This window comes from Grampus griseus, assembly GCF_964374135.1.
Source record: "Grampus griseus genome assembly, chromosome: 11".
Classification (NCBI taxonomy): Eukaryota; Metazoa; Chordata; class Mammalia; order Artiodactyla; family Delphinidae; genus Grampus; species Grampus griseus.
This window is the reverse complement of record NC_139005.1, coordinates 97,274,204-97,294,627: the sequence shown is the minus strand read 5'-3', so window position 1 is coordinate 97,294,627 and position 20,424 is coordinate 97,274,204. Positions and strand designations below refer to the sequence as shown.

At 39.9% G+C, this 20,424-nt stretch overlaps 1 protein-coding gene across 1 annotated transcript in view; it reads left to right on the top strand.

Moving 5' to 3' along the window:
* The window catches only part of EFCAB6 (EF-hand calcium binding domain 6), a gene marked incomplete at its 3' end in the record, with an annotated part of 176,396 nt that overhangs the window by 25,148 nt on the left and 130,824 nt on the right, over positions 1-20,424 (top strand). Inside the window, 3 exon segments of the mRNA XM_082666200.1 lie at positions 5,298-5,422; positions 11,404-11,552; positions 16,497-16,554. Of these exon segments, the coding sequence (XP_082522326.1) occupies positions 5,298-5,422; positions 11,404-11,552; positions 16,497-16,554 (332 nt within the window).

The window sequence follows — 20,424 nt, the reverse complement described above, 5'->3', positions numbered from 1 at the left end:
ATTCCAAAATATAGATTGTCTTTAAGTGATAAGTGGGTGTTTGATTCTTTCTGCTACTTCTGTATTTTCAAAAATTTTTGTTAATGAACATGTTACTCCTTTAACGATGGGAACAATCTTGATACAAAAGGGCAAATAGTTGAGTAGATGGTATGGTTATACCGGACATGTAAGGCTGGGCTCACGCAGGCATACAACCTTGAGAAGGAAAAACTTTCCTCGTACTGATATTCTTTATCCCAGCCTCTAGAACATAATGCCCAGAGTTGCACAGTTCTGGAGAGAGCAGGGGTCCAGTTCCTCGTGGATGGGTATATGAAAAATGCAATCGGAGAGTCTCCCTTCCAGGCCTTTGGTCATTTGAGGCAAGCAGTTTCTTGCCTCAGGGGTTTACCACGTGTGTACTGGCTCATTCAAGATGGGTTGTCACTGTCTGATTTCAGTGCAATTTGTTGCAGCAAGTATGTACTAATACCTTCTATGATTCCCAGATCTGCCTGACTAGCAAACTTAAAAATTACAAATTCTTAGATTTCAGCTCAGTTTCACTAACCAAGATAGCTTAGAGCAGACCCCAGGACTCTACTTTTCAAAGCCTTCCAAGTTTTGGGAATTACTAGACAATATGACCTTGCAAGGATGCTGTCATCCCTTACATTTTGTTAGTTCATGTGCAAGTCCCTGTACTGCTAGATCCTTCATTGGGTACAAAGCCAGGTAAAATAATCTGACTTTAAGAAGCATGTGTGCGTGTGTGCATGTGTGTGTGTTTGTATGTATGTGTGCATGTATATATATTTTAATAGGACCAGTAAGACACAAAGCAAGTCACATAAAAAATAACACTAAAACACATCTATTTATTGTGCTCTGTGTAGTTACTTTTTAAACCTTAGTTTTAATTTTATTTCTCTCAACAGTTTTGTGAGGTGGGTATTATTATCCCGTTTTTTAAAATGAGAAAACTTGACTCCAGGGTGCTAAATGAATTTAGCTAGGAAATGTCTTGGTGTTCAGCTTTCTGCATCAATTTTCCAGAACACAGTATATTTTCAACCTGAAAATTCAATTCTCTCTTCATTTCAAGGATTCGTTTGTTTGTTTTTTAGTAATATTGTACATCTTTTTTTTTTTTTTTTGCGGTACGCGGGCCTCTCACTGTTGTGGCCTCTCGGAGCACAGGCTCCGGACGCGCAGGCTCAGCGACCATGGCTCACGGGCCCAGCCGCTCTGTGGCACGTGGGATCCTCCCGGACTGGGGCACGAACCCGTGTCCCCTGCATCGGCAGGCGGACTCTCAACCACTGCGCCACCAGGGGAGCCCTGTACATCTTTGAATAAAGTTTCTGTTCCACTTTTCAGATTAACTTCAGTGATACAAACTACCCTTATGTTGCGTTGTTTTTGTTTTCTCTGTTGACTAAATTATCTTGAAGTGCTTTATTCTCTTTGTCTTTTTCCTTTGTACTCACAAGGATCATCTTAGGCCTTTTAGCTATACCTGTAATTTGATTTTCACTTTAGTCTATGCTACTCTTTGCTATGTCCACTTTATTAATTACTTCTGTAATGTTGTTTCCTTTGGCCTACTATATTGTTTTCCGCTCTCATTTTATTGTTTTATCATCTGTTGTTGAGCTCTTGTTTTAATGAATTCGTGTTCTCATTAAAATGTTCTGTAAAGTAATTTTGTGCCTTGAATTACATTTTCTTCCAAGGTGGGATCTGTGCCTTTTTGTGTTATGCTCCTTTCCTTCCTTCTCTATCCACCAGCCCCTTCCCGCAACTTTCTTCCTGTAGAGTTTGTGTAATTTTAAGGAATTTGGATTGATTGAGCATTTTTATTCCATTATACATCTTTAGCTAATCAGAATCCATCTTCAGATAATATTATACTAATTCACATGAATTACAGACTTCAAACAGCATTTTCTGAATTCTTCTCTCCTGTCGTTTGTTATAGTGCTGTCATACATCATACTTTTACTTACACTATAAACACAGGCAAGCCATGTGGTGTGGCCAAAAAACAAACAAACAAAGAAAATACAGGATATGTTGCTCAGCTTCTGTTATTCTGAGAATACCTATCTGTTCATTTCATTAGTAGTATATTTTCCTTCATATTCTCAAACGCTGTTATTTAAAAAATCTAAATTTTAAAATGCTTTAAAATTTTTACCGCTAATTTCAACATCTAGGTCATTTTAGGATTTGGTCTTTATTGATTACCTTTTTAAAAAAATATGGATCATAGTTTCCTGTGGGATTTTTTTTTTTTTTTGCCTATGTCTAGTAATTTTGGAATTTATCCTGGATATAGTAAATTTTGCATTGTAGAGACTATGGAGTCTGTTACGTTCCTCTGAAGAATTTAAGTTTTTGTTTCAGTAGCCAGTTTACTTTAGTAGAAGACTAATCTTTGTCTTCCCTGAGGGGTCAACACCCGAGATCCTTTTTCTGCTGTTTCAGCCTTAGCTGGGCTTCTTGTTTTCTGCTCTACACATCTGTAGTCCCCAGGGTTAGCCGGTGATTTTGGCAGAGTTTATTCACGGGCTTTGGAGATCCTCTGCTATGCCTTTCTTTTTGTGCTTTCCCTCCTTACTTTCTAGCTGCTGTGGTAGTCCTGAATTCTCTTTTTTTGATTCCTAAAACCAGTAAGATCCTGGGTTTATATCTAAACTCTAGCCACTTAGCGTAAGGTTCCAGGTGAAGCCTGCCCTCAGGCAAAAGGCCAAATAACAGGAAACTCCATCTTTCCAAGGGTTGACTCCAGTTTATGTCATTTGCTCTCCAATGCCTTCAGAGAGTTTTTTGTTTATATTTTGGCTAGAGTTTATAATTGTTATCTGCTGGGAGGTTTGCTTCAATATGAGCAAATCCACCATAACTGGAAGCAAAACTTTCTGGCTGCCCATATTAAGTTTCTTCTTGCTTCAGTTTATGCTAGTAAATTTATTTATTTATTTGCTTTGCTAATAAATAAATTTATTTTTACTATTTTTACTAATTTTTATTATTTTTTCTTTTGCGTATTTTATTAAGTACTGTAAGAAGGGAGTTTCCATTCATTTGCAGCAGCCCATTATCTGTGACTTTTCTATACATGGGACAATATTTGTTTTCTGTGAATTTTGCATATTTCTGTTTTTGCTGCTTTTGTTCTGAAGACGCCACCAAGACCTTGCTTGTCAAAAGCACCATCTCTTTGGGCACATGGAGAAATGACATTAAGGGCTGAATCCCTTTTGCTGCACCTATGAAATACATACTTGCCCCCTTAAGTTTTGGATTTCCTCTCTACTCCATTTCAAATCAGCTAGAATCCTTCAGAGGAAATTTTGGGGAAATCGGAAGGCGGCAGGAATTATTCAGCTGCACAGAAGAGCGAAAGCTGGTCTAACTGTGATGTGAGCGGAGTCGCTGGACGTGGCTTCATCGAGTTTGTTGGCCAGCCTGCAGTAGCAGCTAGAGCCGTATGGCGGAGGAGGTCCCGCACTGGGGGTGAGCTCCCCCAGGGCGGGCCTCACGCCTCGGCCCCGCCTCCGCCCTCCACCCTGGCGTGCTGTTTACGGAGCACCAAGGGGTTTCCCTAGACGTGCTGTGTGTGTCCTCTAAGCCCCCATTAGAGTAGCAGTGCCCAGCGCAGAGTAAGTGCAGGACCAAGGCATCAGAAAGCTGGGGCTGAGACCTGCCTCACCAAGTGATACCTGCGTGGCTCCCTTGTCTCTCAGTGAGGCTCTTGCAGCTTCTATGCTCTGAGAGCCCATGTTTCAAATGCTAGGCCCTCTGCAGCCACGGAACTCCAGACTGCGTTCTAAAGGGCTGGTTTTGTATTCTATCATGTAGCCAGAGGGGGTCCACCGGGGGAGACTTACTTTTTTTCTTCTCTTTTCTTTTCTTTTTCTTCTTTTTTTTGAGGTAGGAAATAGAATTCCAGACGACTAAACTGCAGCTGAGTAGTTACAAGTGTGCTTAATTTGAGTGGAGCTTATTTGCAGACATTTTAGGAAATAAATCTGGGAAATCATTTGTGATTCTTTGCAGTTGACTTTGAGGAAGAAAATGACTATATCTTAGATTTGTTTTATTCTCTTTTATTATAAAAGTAATAAGTGCTCGTTGCAAAAAGGCCAGAAAACACAAAAACACAAAATCACACTTCCCTATAATCCTACCACTGTATTCTTTTGGTTATTATCCTCCCAGGTTTTGTTTCTGGTGCATAGATAGATAGATGGATGGATGGATGGATAGATAAGCAAATACACAAAATAAGTGTTAAAATGAAAATTAAATCATGCTAGTTGTTCTTTCAATCATGAAACAATATCAAGGAAAACTTCTTGCATTCATGATTTAGACAGGCCCTTTGTTTTTAATGTCTATGAACCATAATTTATAAAACCAGTCTTCTATTAATGGGCATTTAAATTGTTCCATTTTTTCCCTTCTTATAAACAGGACAGAACAGATCCTTACACATATGGATCTGTCCTATTATTCCATTAGTGTAAAGTTCTAGAAGGGGATTTGAGAATATTCAAGGACCACGTTTTCTGTATACAAGCCAGCACTGATTTCTTTCTTTGTCATTTGCCTTAATCCCTGCCTATTTGACAAGTAGGGAAAAATTAACTTGTGTTAATTAGACCTTTTAAATTACCAGTGAGTTTGAGCAGTTTTTCATACATTTCTTGGCTTTTTAAAAAACCTTTTTTAATGTGAATTACCTCTTTAAACCTTAGTCTGTTGTGTGATTGGGGATCTATGTTATCCTTTTGATTCTTAAGAGCTACTCATATATTGAGCAAATTAACCTGCATTTCTCACATATATTAACAATAGTTTTTCCCACTCGTTTTTCTGTCATTGTTATTTGTGTATTTTTTTAACAAACAAAAATTAAATATTTATATTGTCAGACTTATCCATTATTTAAATGATTTCTAGCTCTAATGTGTTCTTTGGAAGGAACTTTTCACACAGTGATTATGTATTACATGTATTATGTATATTCATCTTAATTTTCTTCCACTACTTTTATGGTTTTATTAGTCTGTTTAGTATATATTTACTCTATCCAGATTTAGCCTAGATAAGGTAGCAAGTAGATTAATTTTATTTTTTTCTAATATGTCCGTCCAGTTATTTCAACAGCACTTATTATATAGTTCATGTTTTTGGTTTATTTGAGTCTTAATTTTTACCAGACAGGTGATGATGAAAAGGAAACACTTAATATTCAAATGTACGTTTGACAGTCTTCATAAACTGGGGTTCTTTTGTCTTAATAGAGGTCCCATGGGAGGACCAATGCGTCAAAAGTTCCAAAAGAGATTACCTCCCCAGTCCTGTTTCATCTGAAGATATCTGGAAAAACTGCTCCTTAGATGAAATTGAGAGGACCTTTTGCCAAGAGGTAAGAACGTTCTCCTAGTGCCAGGGTTATCTAAAGTGTGAACAGAGAGAGTAGATGGCTGTGCAAGACCATTAGGTCTAGACGTTATTTCTAAACTGCTTTGAACCACCTCTGCTTCCTCAAGCCCTGGGACCTCCTCCAGCTTCTCGTAACAACAATGCATGGATGATGGTAACGATGATGAGACATTAAGTACTTCCTTGGTGCTACTCACACACTAAATGTAATAAGAAAAATTTAAGACTTATATAACGACATGATACAACTTTATTGAGTAAAATAAAGGAAAATCTGAAAAATGAAGAGGGCTTTTCTAGCTCTTGGACTGGAAGATTTAGTATTAACACCTTCTCGCCCTACATCTGGGTGGATATATATATATATATTTTTTTTCTTTTGAAAAGTTACAATAGAGGGCTTATCCTATCACATATAAAATATTTTTAAAGGTATAATAATTAAAACATTATGACAGTGGTGCAGCAGTGAACATTCAAATTGATTTAAAACAGTAGTTGGGTAGTGGGCCAATCTTGATATGTGAATTTAGCATATGATGTGAGGCATTCCAATAAAGTATGGTGGGGACGAGGGAGGAGAAGATTCAGTAATTATTACTGGGATAATTCGCTAGCCAGCCATGTGGGGAAGAAAGCTTGGAACCTTCCACTCTCCACACCAAAATAAATTTGGTATGCCCCCACTATTTAAATTTAAAAATAAATAATCTAGGTGAAAATTTTTAATCTTGAAATTTAGACTTTTAAGCATGAAGTAAAGCCCCAAAGCCATAAAGAAAAAGACTGATAAATTTGACTATATTAAAATGAAAAAGTATTTGTACAGCAAAACTTTGTACAAGCAAATGATAAACTTGGCAAAGCATGTGCCACGTAAATGACAGATAAATAATAACTGTTCCTAACATATGTAGAACTTTTATAAATTATTAATATAAAACTTTCAGTAGAAAATCATCAATGCGGAAAAAATTAACACAGAAGCCAATATTGATAAGGGCGTTAGAGGGCGAGCACATGAATATTCTGTTGGTAAATCGGTAAAACTTGTTTTCTCTTGTTGTTAATGAATTATTGTTTTTATGAAAACATGACCATTCCAAAAAATGTAAGCAATTCTGAAAAGTATAAAGAAGAAAGTAATAAATTATTCAAAATCCACCACCCAGAAATAATCAAAGGCAACATTTGGTGAACATAATTCTAGGCCTGTCTTTATTCTATGTATAGAAGGATTGCTGCATCGGCAGGTGGGTGGGTGGATACATAGATAGAAATAATTTTATAGGAAGAGAATCATGCTCCTTTTTACAAATAAATCATATTTAATTTAAATTTCTTTTAATTTACCAGAAGTAAAAAAATAAATCATCATCATCACCCTCATAATTCACCCTTTTATGGGGCTGCCTTTGTGCCAGGCAGTGTTGTAAGCGCCCCTCAGGTGTTCAGTCCTCACGGCAACTCCAGGAGTTAAGCACCATTATCATCCCGGGTTCAAGATGAGGAACCTGAAGCACGAGGAGACTTAATGACCTGCCCCAGGTTACCCCGCCAGAGAGTCCTGGGGCCCAGTCTGAACCCCGGGTGCTCCACATGATATAATGTCCTCAAGTGAAGCCAAAGATATTTCTGAACTTTGGATAAATATTTCTTTACCACAAGAGATACCAGGTCCCATAAAGAGTTTTGAGACAAAAAAAGATTAAGAAAGCCGTGAAGAGTTGGAGAAATGATGGTGTTTTGAAGGATGTCTCAGTTACAGTCAGCGCAGGCTGGCTATGAAACTCCTTGTGATTGGCACTTCCTGTGTTTCTTCCCATCCCCTCCCACCTCACAATTTTTGCTGTTTATATTTTGTTCTCAGTCAGAGTTTATAATATTTGCATTTTGTTCTCTTACTGTAATTCCCCCAGTTGTTTTGCCTGCGTTTTATATCTACATGGATTTAATGCACATCACTCTACTCCAGTGCTACCATAGCTTATCCCTTTCAGAGTTCTTTATTTTGATTTATTCTTTGGTTGGCTGGATTTCATTGTCAAGTAATTCCCTCAAGAAAGGCTCATGGGTGCTTTATTCCTTTTGTTTTTTCGTACTATCTCTCCCTTTTTTTTATTAGAACAACAACGTAGCTGGGTATAATTCTTCCATCATTCTTTCTTTTCCTCAAAATGTTGTTTTTCTACATTGCCTTCTGGCATTGCGTGTTCTTGAGAAGCATCCTGAGGTCGACTGATTTTTTCCCCCTTGTAGATAATTTTTTATTCTACCAGGATGCCTCAACTATTTTTTCTTAATCCTTGAAATTAAAAAGCAGAACGAAGACTGTCTTGGCATGGAGCATTTTGCCAAAGTTTCCTGGAACACAGTATATTCTTTTGACGTACAGATTTCGTTCACTTCAGGAAAATTTTCCCTGTGTTACGTCACTAAAACCTTCTCCCTGCATCCTTCTCTCCCTCCCTTCTGTCTTCCTTCCATCTTTCCTTCCTTCAGTGGTATCCTCAGTTATCCTTATATTGGATCATCTTTGTCTGTCCTTGATGGTAATCATCTTCTCTCAAAATGCCATACTTTTTTTTTTTTTTTTTTTTTTTTGCGGTACGCGGGCCTCTCACTGCTGTGGCCTCTCCCGCTGCGGAGCACAGGCTCCGGACGTGCAGGCTCAGCAGCCATGGCTCACGGGCCTAGCCGCTCCGCGGCATGGGGGATCTTCCCGTACCGGGGCACGAACGCGTGTCCCCTGCATCAGCAGGCGGACTCTCAGCCACTGCGCCACCATGGAAGCCCAAAATGCCATAATACTTTTGTCCTTTTCCTCCGCCTTATTGGGAATCTTTCAAGCCATTGTTTTTTTTTCTTTTTTTTTTTTGACCACACCTTACGGCTTACAGGATCTTAATTCCCCGACCAGAGATGGAACCCAGGGCCCTGGCAGTGAGAGTGCTGAGTCCTAACCACGGGACTGCCAGGGAATTCCCAAGCCATTCCTTTACTATTAATTTTAATTTCAGCCTTGTCTTTTATTCTTGCTGTTTCTAATTTGTTATTAGTTCCTGTAATGATGTTGTTTTTGTTTTCTATTTTCTTAGCTTTGAAATATCCTTCTACTCTCTTTCATTGTTTGTTTTTTTTTCTTTCTTTCATTGTTTTATCATCTTGTCTGCAAGCTTTTCTTTTAATGAATTTATATTCTTATTTAGTTCCTTTTTGTAGTATGAAAGCTTTGCTGGTGATATATATATATATAAAAAAATATATATATACATATATTTTTTTTTTTTTGTATCCTCTTCTCCTACAGATTGGGTTCTTTGTCTTTTGCTTGATGTTCGTTTGTTTCTTTCTTTTTCTGTAGTGTGTTTGCATAGCTGTAAAACCATTTATTTTCATCCTGCTTGTGCTTAGGTTGAGATCCACTCATATTATGGAGGTAGCTGTATTTTCATTTTCACTGCTGTACAGTTCTCCATTAGCTATATATATGCACAGATAATGCGCTGCCCAGGGATGGGCATTGGATTGCTCCCTGTTTTGTGCTCATCCGAACGATGCCACCGTAAGTGGTTGGCTCCGTATCTTCTGGTGCATGCCTGCTAAGGTGTCTCTGAATTACACCCAGCATTCCTTGCTAGGTTGTAGGGAGCATGCTCCTCAGCTTTCATTGGCAGTATCCAGTTATTTTTCAGAATACCAATTCACACTCCCATTGGGAGCCTATGAGAATTCCTGTTGTCCAATGTACCCACCAGCTCTTGGTATCATTAGAGTTGTCCATTTTTACCAGTCTGATGCGGATTAAATGGCATTTCAGCTATAATTTAAATTTCGTTTCTCTTTTTACTGATGTGTCAGATAGCTCCTTACATTTTACAACCTTTCTTTAGAACATTTTTGGTAAAAATGTATCCATTTTTAACAAATATTTATTGAGTGCCTACCGCATGCCGAATTGTGCTTCATTTTAGATAATTATTAGCGAACAAAACAGGGCACCATCTTGGCTCTCATGGAGATTGCATGACCTTACATCAGGGAGAGAGATGTTAAACAAATACACGTTCGTAACTACCATTTTCCTAGAGTGGTATGACAGAAAAGGACGGAGTATTATAGGAGAGAATAACAAGGGAGCCTCGTTTAGATTGGGGGCCAGGGGAACATTTATAAGACGCAAGTGTTTAAACATGGGAAATGGTGTACCTTTCACTCGTCCATCCCTAACATGATGGCTGCCCTGTATCATCTCCAAAGTGTGATGCAGATACACACTAGTTCTTGTGGGGAAAGTTTCATGACATGTCGTTAAATGAAAAAAGCATTTGTCAAAACTGAAAGTGTAGTATGGTCCCATTTTTGTAAAATTATAATATATGTTTATGTGATCATGTTGGAGTTTTTGGAACACCATATAAAAACCTGTGGGTAGTGAGACTTCCGGTATCTTTATGTCCTTTTTTATACTTTGCTGAATTGCTTGCATGTTTTTGTTTGTTTCATTATAAACAGTAATGATGAAAATTCCTAAAAAATTTTACGTGTCGCAAAGACATTACTTCTGGGGACTTCCCTGGGGGCCCAGTGGTAAAGACTTCACCTTCCAATGCAGAGGGTGCAGGTTTGATCAGGTCCCTCGATCCCTGGTCAGGGAGCTAAGATCCCACATGCCTCCGTGGCCAAAAAAACCAAAACGTGAAACAGAAGCAATATTGTAACAAATTCAATAAAGTCTTAAAAAAAAAAAAAACCAGAAAAACAAAGACATTACTTTTGTTTCATTCCTGCTTTTCTTCTAAGAGCTCTGGATTATGTCAAAACACTCTCCTGAAAAAAACCTGATTGGAGACTAAACGCCATTAAGATATTAAAAGCAGTTTTCATTAATCCAATAAATATACTGAGACCAGACTCCATGTCTGGCTTTGGCTTCCCTCCACTAGAGGCTTCCCCCAGGCAGCCCACCTCCCCGAGAGAGAGAGATGGGCACGTTTAGCCACATTTTGGGCTAATCTTACGCAACTTTCTAAGAAGCTTAGGCCCTGTAAGTCTCTAGATTCTTTTCAAGATTTCCCCTTAGATTTCCGATATTCCTGTGCACCTTCAGGAAGTCTTAGTGAATGTGCTCCTTATTCCTTTAGTGGGGAGAGACGCTTGTCCATATATTTCCATGCTCCAGCAGCTTTTTAAACGTCCCCTTTTGCACCAAGTTGGTGTTTCTTTTGTTTATCTTCGTATCCCAGTTAGCAGGAAAAAAGTGAATTCGGACAACGTGGAGAGGGTTGGAAATATCGAAGAATATTGTTATTACTCAGTAATAAACAGCAGGAAAACCTTTGGAAATAAAACCAATCTTCACAGCATTTTTATGAGTCATACAAAAATCAGTGGTTAACCTACTTTACTGCATTTTAGAAGTCCCATAAGCAAAGCTGATTCACCCTGGTTCTTTGTAATTCCCCCCCGCCAAAAAAAAGGATAATTAAAGAAATGTCCAATGTGTACGATGTTTATGAAATCCTAACGATTTCCCTTACAGTCAAAGCTACTTCTCTTTTTAATAAAATGTCACCAGCTTTTTGTTTGATTGACCTGACTTAATCAGGAGCAGCCTAGCATGGGCTCACAGTAGGGATGGCTTGAAAGTATATTAAGAAAGATGTATCAAACTGGCAGATCCACCAAGTATTTTTAGCTCTGAAATTTGAGTTAGAGCTATTGTATGTGCTGTTTTTCCCTGAGAAACTTGTCTGCCTTGTCAGTTGAGTAGCTGTGACTGGGGATACTGTTTTGTAGTGAGCTCATCAATTAAACATTTGAAGTTCAGTACATGCCATAGTAACCTTTTTGATCAGTTTTGGAAAGGAAAATGTGAAGAGGTTTTGGTGAAAATAAAGTGCTTGAGCAGCTCTGTGCCGCTGATTTCTGTGAATGCTGTACTCTAATTTTAATTCACCGCAGCTTTCAAAGTCCTATGAAAAGGTTGAAAAGGCCCTGAGTGCAGGGGACCCGTCCAAACGTGGATACGTATCTTTGAATTACCTAAAGGTTGTCCTCGACGCCTTTGTATACCGATTACCAAGAAGAATTTTCATCCGGTTAATGAAAAGGTAAGAGTCCCGTTGTTTCCTTGACAGTTTTTTTCCCCAAATGTCAACTGTGAGGATCGGGAACAGCTTTATTTATTTTTTATGAATGTTTTAGACTTTTTTACTATTGAAAATTTCAAACACATGCAAAAGTAAAGAGAATAATGTAACGAATCCACGAATGCTCCCACTACCCGTCTGCAACTTCCCACTCACTCATGGTCAATTATTTCATTGCTATCCCTGCCCATTTTTCCTCAACCTCAGATTTTTTTTTTTTTTCCCTACGGTACGCGGGCCCCTCACTGTTGTGGCCTCTCCCGCTGCAGAGCACAGGCTCCAGACGCACAGGCTCAGCGGCCATGGCTCACGGGCCCAGCCGCTCCGCGGCATGTGGGATCCCCCTGGACCGGGGCACGAAGCCGTGTCCCCTGCATCGGCAGGCGGACTCTCAACCACTGCGCCACCAGGGAAGCCCAACCTCAGATATTTTTGAAGCAAATACCAGACATCATATTTCATTGAAAAGATCTATGTCTCTCGATAAGAACTCTTTTTAGAAACATGGTGAAAATACTGTTTCACACCTAATAGAATTATCAATAATATTAATAAATATCCAGTCAGAGTTCAAATTTAACTGATTGTCTCACATTTTCTTTTATAACTTATTTGAGTCGAGATCCAAATCAAATCTGTACATTGCAGTTGATTGATTTGCCACAATTCTTCTTTAATCTGCAGGGTCTCTCTCATTTGTTAATTTTCCCCCCTTAAGATGCATTTGTAGAAAAAGTCTGGATTGTTTGTTATGTAGAGTTTCTTACAATCTGAATCTGACTGATTGCAACCCACGGTGACATGTAATGTGCTCTCCTGTCTCCCTCCCCGCCAGTCCCTGCCCCTGAATTGATACATGCACAGATCCAGGTTCAATTTGGGGGGCAAGAACACTTCATAGGTGGTAGCAAGCATGTATGGACTGCTTGTCTTTCTTCTTGTGATGTTAGCAGCGCTTGTTGATCACCCCTATATCCGTCAGTTCACTAGGGATGTAAGGTGGTGATGCTCTGTGTCTGCTGTTGCTCCTTTATTAGTTGGAGTACTTCTGTAATGCAAAGGTCCCCTTTCCAACCATTTGGTAACAGTGAGACACAGTTAGTGTAGAAAAGGTAGGATCTCCTTGGTTCTTTCCCTTCACTTACTATTTTTCAAAATAATGAATTGGTTTCCTAGCATCCTCCAGAAGTGAGCAATGAGTGACTTTTCTTAAATGTTATTATGAGCTCATGAATGTTAACGTATTTGATGCCTTTCAATTCATTACAGTTATTATTCTCCTTGATACTCAGTTTGTTCTGTCTTGGCCACTGGGAGGCTTTTTGTGTTGGCTCCGGCGTCCCGCTGGTGTGACCCTAGTAGTCTTTGATAACATTTCTTGGTATAACGAAATGCTCTAGGCTCTTCTGGTACATCTCTTGCCTCAGACCTGGAATCAGCCATTTCTCCAAGGACTTCTGTTTACTTTTATTTGGAAATGGTATATATAGACCAAACTTTGGGTGAGGAATACTGTCTTTAATTTACCTGGTTTTCTGTCCAGGTAACTCAGAGAACCTTTTCTCAGGGGACATGGGAATGAGGCTGATAGAAAGATTGTCCTGTGAAACTCTGAATAGTTGGAGGACACCTTGGGGTTACCTAGAAAGGAGGGGCATTAGAGAACGAGAAGGAAAAAATAGGACTGAGCTAGACCAGCTGGACCCATTTCCCATAGCACTTCCTTCCCTTCTCAGCACCCTGTGTGTCCAGAGAGAGTCGCCTGTGTGTTACCACCATGGCTTCTAGAGCGAAGGGCATAAATATTTCCATGGCTCAGAAAACAGCTCTATTTTCCTGCCTGTACATAGTGAAATCTTTTAGGAATTACTTTCTTGGATAGCTAAGAGTTGTATAGCCATTTCTTTTTGTTTCATTTTCAAAATGACACAAGTAATAATGTGGTAGCAGTAATAGAAATCAAAAACAAAAAGTCACCATTCACCTTACATAGGCAATGACTGTTTTCATTTTTCCACATTCTCTTCCACTTTGTATCCACATACATATGTAATTTTTACATATTTGTAATCAAAATGCACCTACAGTTTTATATCACGCTTTTTAAATGGGAATATGCATATTATACCATTCTTCACATTGGCTTCATAGTCTTCAAAATTATAATTATAATTTTATGGATGCCTGCTGATGCTGGCCATTGTGGGAGGTGCTAAGAGTGCAGAAATAAATAACAAAGAGTTCCTGGCCAGAGTGGCTGCCAGGGGATGATGGCTGTGAAGACTGATGGGCACATAGAGTGAGTGTATTAGGAGGCTGAGGGCGGCCAGAGATGTGGTGGTATTCACGTGTTCTAGCCAGGGATCCAGGGATTTCTGAGTCATGACCTTTGTCATGTCACCCACCCAGAATTCCCAGTGGAACAGGGCGCAAGAGACAACAGCAGGGTGAACTCCCAAGTGCTAATATAAGGAATTATAAATCTGGTATGCCTCTTGGTGCACATATCTGGAAGTGAAGCTTTGTCATATCTTCCTGGCCAACTGTCCCCTTTGTAATTATATCACTACCCTTTTATCCCTCTGGCTTTTATAGTCTATCTTATCTGCTATTAAAATACCCATAACACTTTTCTTTTGATTAGTATTTGTCAGGTATCTCTTTTCCCAACCTCTCGTTTTCACTCTTTTATTGTCATGGTTTCAGTGTATTTCTTGTAAAATAGCATATATCTGTATTTTTAAAATTCCAAAATGAACATCTTTACCTTTGTAATGAGCCAGTTCAGTCTGTTTCCGTTTGTTGTGATAGATGTATTTGGATCGTCCCCACCACTTTACTTTGTACTCTCTATGATTTACTTGGTTCTTTCTTTTTTCTCCGTCATGTTTGGTTCGGCTGAGTTTTTCTTATCACTCTTTTTTTTCCTCCACTGCCTTGAGACTTAAATATTTTATTTCTATTCTTATATTGATTATCCTTAAAATTTTAACATGTGTTCTAAACTTGTAAAGCCTAAAGCTAATCAGTGTTTCCATTGTCCTGGGTAAAACAAGCACTTTCAGCCCACGTGTTACCATTGGCTAGTGCGGTTTTTTTTTTTTTTTCCCGCGTTGGGGCTTCGTCTCTAGTTGCAGCACACGGGCTCAGTAGTTGTGGTGCATGGGCTTAGTTGCTCTGCGGCATGTGGGACCTTCCCAGACGAGGGATCGAACCCATGTCCCCTGCATTGGCAGGCGGATTCTTAACCACTGCGCCACCAGGGAAGTCCCTCTCCCATTGCTTTTATTTATTTAATTTATTAATTTTTTAAAATTTATTTATTTGTTTAAATTTTTGGCTGCCTTGGGTCTTTGTTGTGTGGGCTTTTCTCTAGTTGTGGCGAGCGGGGGCTACTCTTCATTGCTGTGCACAGGCTTCTCATTGGGTGGCTTCTCTTGTTGCAGAGCACGGGCTCTAGGCATGTGGGCTTCAGTAGTTGTAGCACGCGGGCTCAGTAGTTGTGGCTCACGGGCCTAGTTGCTCCGCAGTATGTGGGATCCTCCCAGACCAGGGCTCGAACCCGTGTCCCCTGCATTAGCAGGCAAATTCTCAACCACTGCGCCACCAGGGAAGCCCCAACTCTGTAAGACTTTGAAACCCTTCTCTGGTGAAAAATTCATTGTTTCAAAGAAGGCTAATACTCAAAACAGGACCAATAAAAACTGTATATTCGTCCATTTATCCACTCAGCAAATATTTTTTGTGCTCCTGTTACATGCTAGGAAATATTGAGTCCTTAGGTATACAAAGCCTGACCGCAAGAGCTGGGTCTAGTTGGGAGGACAGAAGACATAAAATTTACTGCAGTATAAATGCCAGGGGGTGAGAACAACGTGGGTCAAGATTGTTAAGAATGGAGTGACGGGCTTCCCTGGTGGCGCAGTGGTTGAGGGTCTGCCTGCCAATGCAGGGGACACGGGTTCAAGCCCTGGTCTGGGAAGATCCCACATGCCGCGGAGCAGCTGGCCCCATGAGCCACAATTACTGAGCCTGCGCGTCTGGCGCCTGTGCTCCGCAACAGGAGAGGCCGCGATAGTGAGAGGCCCACGCACTGCAATGAGGAGTGGCCCCCACTTGCCGCAACTAGAGAAAGCCCTCGCACAGAAATGAAGACCCAACACAGTCAAAAATAAATAAAAAAAATAAATAAAATTAAAAAAAAAAAAAAGGCAAAATTCCAAAAAAAAAAAAAAAAAAAGAATGGAGTGACTAGTCATCATTAGCTGTTTAATTAAGGACTAATCCGGGCCTGCTGACCCGTCCTCCCACGTCCCACCCTAGAGTGTATGGGTTCATAACCAACTGTAGCCCGTGACAGGAACATTTTCTTAGTTCCAAAATAGCCTGTTTACTTAGTTGTACTGCAAAGGGAGGCTTATTCATGACTCTGCTTGAAACATTAGCTCCTGTCCCACTTTCATGTTTATTTTAGAAAGCAGCATTCGGATGCTTTTGGTACATAGCAATATCTCCCAAGTTAGTTATTTACTGAGCACATCCAATAACTGAATCTCTAGTAACTAACCAGGAGTGCGATGAATTACTTTGCCTCAGACTCATACATGAGCGAGTACCAGAGCGGAGCTACTCGGCCTCAGTGTCTACCTTGCGAAGTCCACTGAGCGAGGGGCAGTCTGCGCTGCGGGGCAGGGCTCTGGGGAGGCTCCCAGGGCCTGGAGGTGGACCTATGGGTCCGGGATTTGCTCTCTGCTCCGGAGGCTGCAGCGCCGCACCTCCGTCCATCTAGAATGCCACTGCACAGTGTGGATTCCAAGGTTTGGGGTCCTGCTTTCGTGGCGGAGACGCTTTAGTTGGTACACCAGCTGTCATTAATCTTTATGCCTATATGACCTGTTCTCTCAGGATGGACAGGAATAGTGCCACTGACTGTGTGCCGGGCCCTGTCTTCAGTGATTTTCTCGTATTCGCTCACTTCGGCCTCTCAGCACCTCTGTGAGGTGGACACTATCATCATCTTCATTCAGTTCTTTCATTTCATCCTCATTTGCTGAGGAAAGGAACGTGGGGGCGCGTACCCGGCCTGAGGCTCCCAGCTAGTGAGTGATGGGGCCAGGATTCGAACCGGCTGCTCCAGAGCGGGCGCGTTCCGCCCTGCGCTGAGCCACCTGCTAGCATGTCGGGTGGGCCACCTCTTTAAGATAAACGAAGGCTTTCGTGTGTCCATCCCCCTCAGCTTGTATTAGTATATTGAAGAAGTAATTTAATTAAAAATAGTGAAATCTTCATCTCCGCTAATGGAGGACTGTAATAATGCTTACCGTGCCAAATAAGTCACTGATGTACCGCTCGGCAGACAGACTGACGGACACACCTGAGAAGGTGGGCGATTGAGCCTCTGCCCCACGCCGGACCCGGCCATGGGCACTTAGGTCGAACTCATAGATGAACGAGGTGAAGTCCCTGCTGACAGTGAGCTTACCCTCTGGGGCATCACACGAGACCCACGGCCGTCAGATACTTGAGGGCTGCAGAGGGCATGGTTTCCAACTGACATGCCCGCTCCAACCCCTCTGACCATTTACCTGGGTCTTGGCCACATTCTGGGACCTGGAAGGAGAAGGAGAGCAGAGGGAGAGAGCCAGGAGTGGGCAGGGATGGCATGTTGCCTAGCCAGAGAGGGCAGCCCTGGGAAGCAGGTCCCCCTGATGTAGAGAGGAGCGCAGAGCTGTTAGAAGATGCTTTAGAGCCACTCCAAGAAGCTGTGTGTGCTGCCTCCACACACTGGCATCCTCCCTCCACGCGGGCCCATCACCCTGGTCACTTCCATTTACATCAGCTGTGGCTCATTTTCCTGTACCCGGAAGCAATCTGTACTCTACCTGTTCACGTACTCTTATTCTTGGTGTTATTATTTGCAGCTCACATGACTTTATACATAGAAAGTCCACAAGAATCTTCCAAAAAATATTAGAAGTAATAATAGAATTGAGAAGGTCATTGGATACAAGGTCAATATGCAAAGATCAATAATATTTCTATAACCTGCAGTAAGCAATTAGAAAAAGAAGTTTTAACATATCATTTCTAAAAATATTTTAAAAAACCAAATACCTAGAAATATATCTAACGAAAAATGTGCAAAATTCTCTACATTGAAGGCTAGAAAGATTGCTTATACAAACAGCCATCCTTTACAAACTTTCAGAAGGCATAGCAGGAACACTTCTCAGCTAATTCTCTGAGGTCAATATTATCCTGATACCGAAGCCAGACAAAGAGATCACAGGAAAAGAAAATCACAGATCAATATCCTTTGTGAATATAGTTGCAAAAATTCTCAAAAAAGTATTAGCAAAGTGAATCCAGCAACATGTAAAAAGGATTAAATGCTACGACCACGTGAGATTTATCCCAGGACTGCAAGGTTTGTTTAACTTCCAAAAGATCAATTAATGTAATACAAAATATTAATAGAAACAAGGACAAAGCTGCATGATCATAGATGCAGAAACAAATATTTGAAAAATTCAACACTCATTCAGGATAACAATTTTCAACCAACTAGGAATAGAAAAGAAATTCCCTAACCTGATAAAGGGCACTTACGATAAACCCAAAGTTAACGGCATAGTTAATGGTAAAAGACTAAATACTTTCCTCCTGAGATCAGGAAAAACACAATGATATCAGCTCTAGCTACTTCTTTTCAACATTATACTGAAGTTCTAGACAGTGTAATCAGGAAAGAAAAGAAATAAAATGCATACAGATTGGGAAGAAAGAAGTAAATGAAACAGTCTTTATTCACAGACAACATGATATTGTAATAGAAAATTCTAAGGAACGCACACACACACGAACTGCTAGAACTAATAAATGAACTCATCAAGGTCACAGGATACAAGATCAACATACAAAAATCAGTTATATTTCTATAAATTAGCAATGAACAATCTGAAAATGAACTTCAGAAAGCAATTCCATTCACAATAGCATAAAAAGAATAAATTACCTAGGAGTCAATTTAAGAAAAGAAGTGCCAGGCTTGTATACTGAAAATTATAAAAAACTGTTGAAAGGAAAAGAAGACGTAAATAAGTGAAGAGACATTCCATGTTCATGGATTGGAAGAATCGATAGTATTAAGGTGGAAATTCTCTCCAGATTGATCTGTAGATTCCATGCAAACCCCATCAAAATCCCAGCTGGCTTTTTCCCAGAAATTGAAAAGCTGATCTTAAAAATTCATTTGGAAATGCAAAGGTGGCAGAATAGCCAAAACAATTTTGGACAAGAAGAAGGAAGTTAGAGTACTTAAACTTCCAGACTTTGAATCTTAGGATAAAGCGACAGTAATGAAGACAGTGTGGTACTGGCATAGGATAGACTTAGTGGTTGACAGAGCATAATTGTGAGTACGGAAATAAACACTTCCGTTTATGGCCAATTAATTTTCAGCCAGTTCAGTAGGAGAAAGGATGATCTTTTCAACAAATGGTGCTGAGACAATTGGATATCCATATGCAAAAAGATGAATTTAGACATTTTCTTTACATCATATACCAAAGTTAACTGAAAATGGACGATAGACCTAAATATAAGAGCTAAAACGGTAAAAGTCTTAGAAGAAGACATGTGTAAATCTTTGTGACCTCGTGTTAGGCAAATATTTCTTAGATGTGACACTAAAAGCATGATCCATAAAAGAACAAAATCTGTAAATTGGACTAATCAGAATTTAAAACTTTTGTGCTTCAGAAGATACCATTAATGACAGACTGAGAGAAAATATATGTAAATTATATATCTGGTAAAGGACTTGTGTCTAGAATATATGAGAACCCTTAGGACTCAATAAGAAGACAACCTGATTTTTTAAATGGGCAAGAGATTTTAATAGACATTTCACCAAAGAATACATAGGAGTGGCCAAATAGCACATGAAAAGATGCTCAACGTCATTCGTCATCAGGGAAATGCAACTCAAAACCACAATGAGATATATCACTTCACACCCTCTAGGATGGCTACTATCAGAAAGACAGACGGCAGGAAGTGTTGGCGAGATTGTGGAGATGGAACTCATACACTGCAGGTGGGGATGGAAAATGGTGCAACTGCTGTGGAAAACAACATAGTCGTTTCTTAAAAATTTCAGTGGAAATTTACCACATGACCCAGCAGTTCCACTCCTAGGTATCTGTGCAAGAGAAATAGAAACAGGTGTCCACACAAAGGCTTGTGTGCAAGAGTCCATAGTAACATTCTTCATAATTTCTAAACTGGAAACAATCAAAATGTTCATCAGCTTATGACAAGGTAAACAAAATGTGCCCTATCATACAGTGGAATAGTAATATCAGGAATAAAGAGGAACAAAATGCTGATCCACGCAACACGTGGATGGACCTCAAAACCATTACAGTAGGTGATAGAAGCCAGGTGGAAGGTGCATACAAGGCATATACTGTATGATTCTGTTTACATGAAATATCCAGAAAAAAGCGAATGCAGAGAGTTAGAAAGCAGATTCGTTGCCTTAGGATAGAGATGGAAATGGAGAGGGAGTACAAATGGGCACAAGGTTTCTTCGGGGTGATGAAAATAGTCTGGAATTAGATAGTGGTGATCGTTGATAAATTTACTAAAAATTATAAATATTAGTTGTCAATGATTCCCATTTGGACATTAAACAATTGTCACTCCCAAACCAAAAAGTGCCCTGCACATATCCTCTAAATTACTTAATTTTCTCCAAGAGGACCTTATATCCTTTTCAGATTTTGGACCCCAAAGTCATAGTTGACATTTATACATGGCTTTATTACTT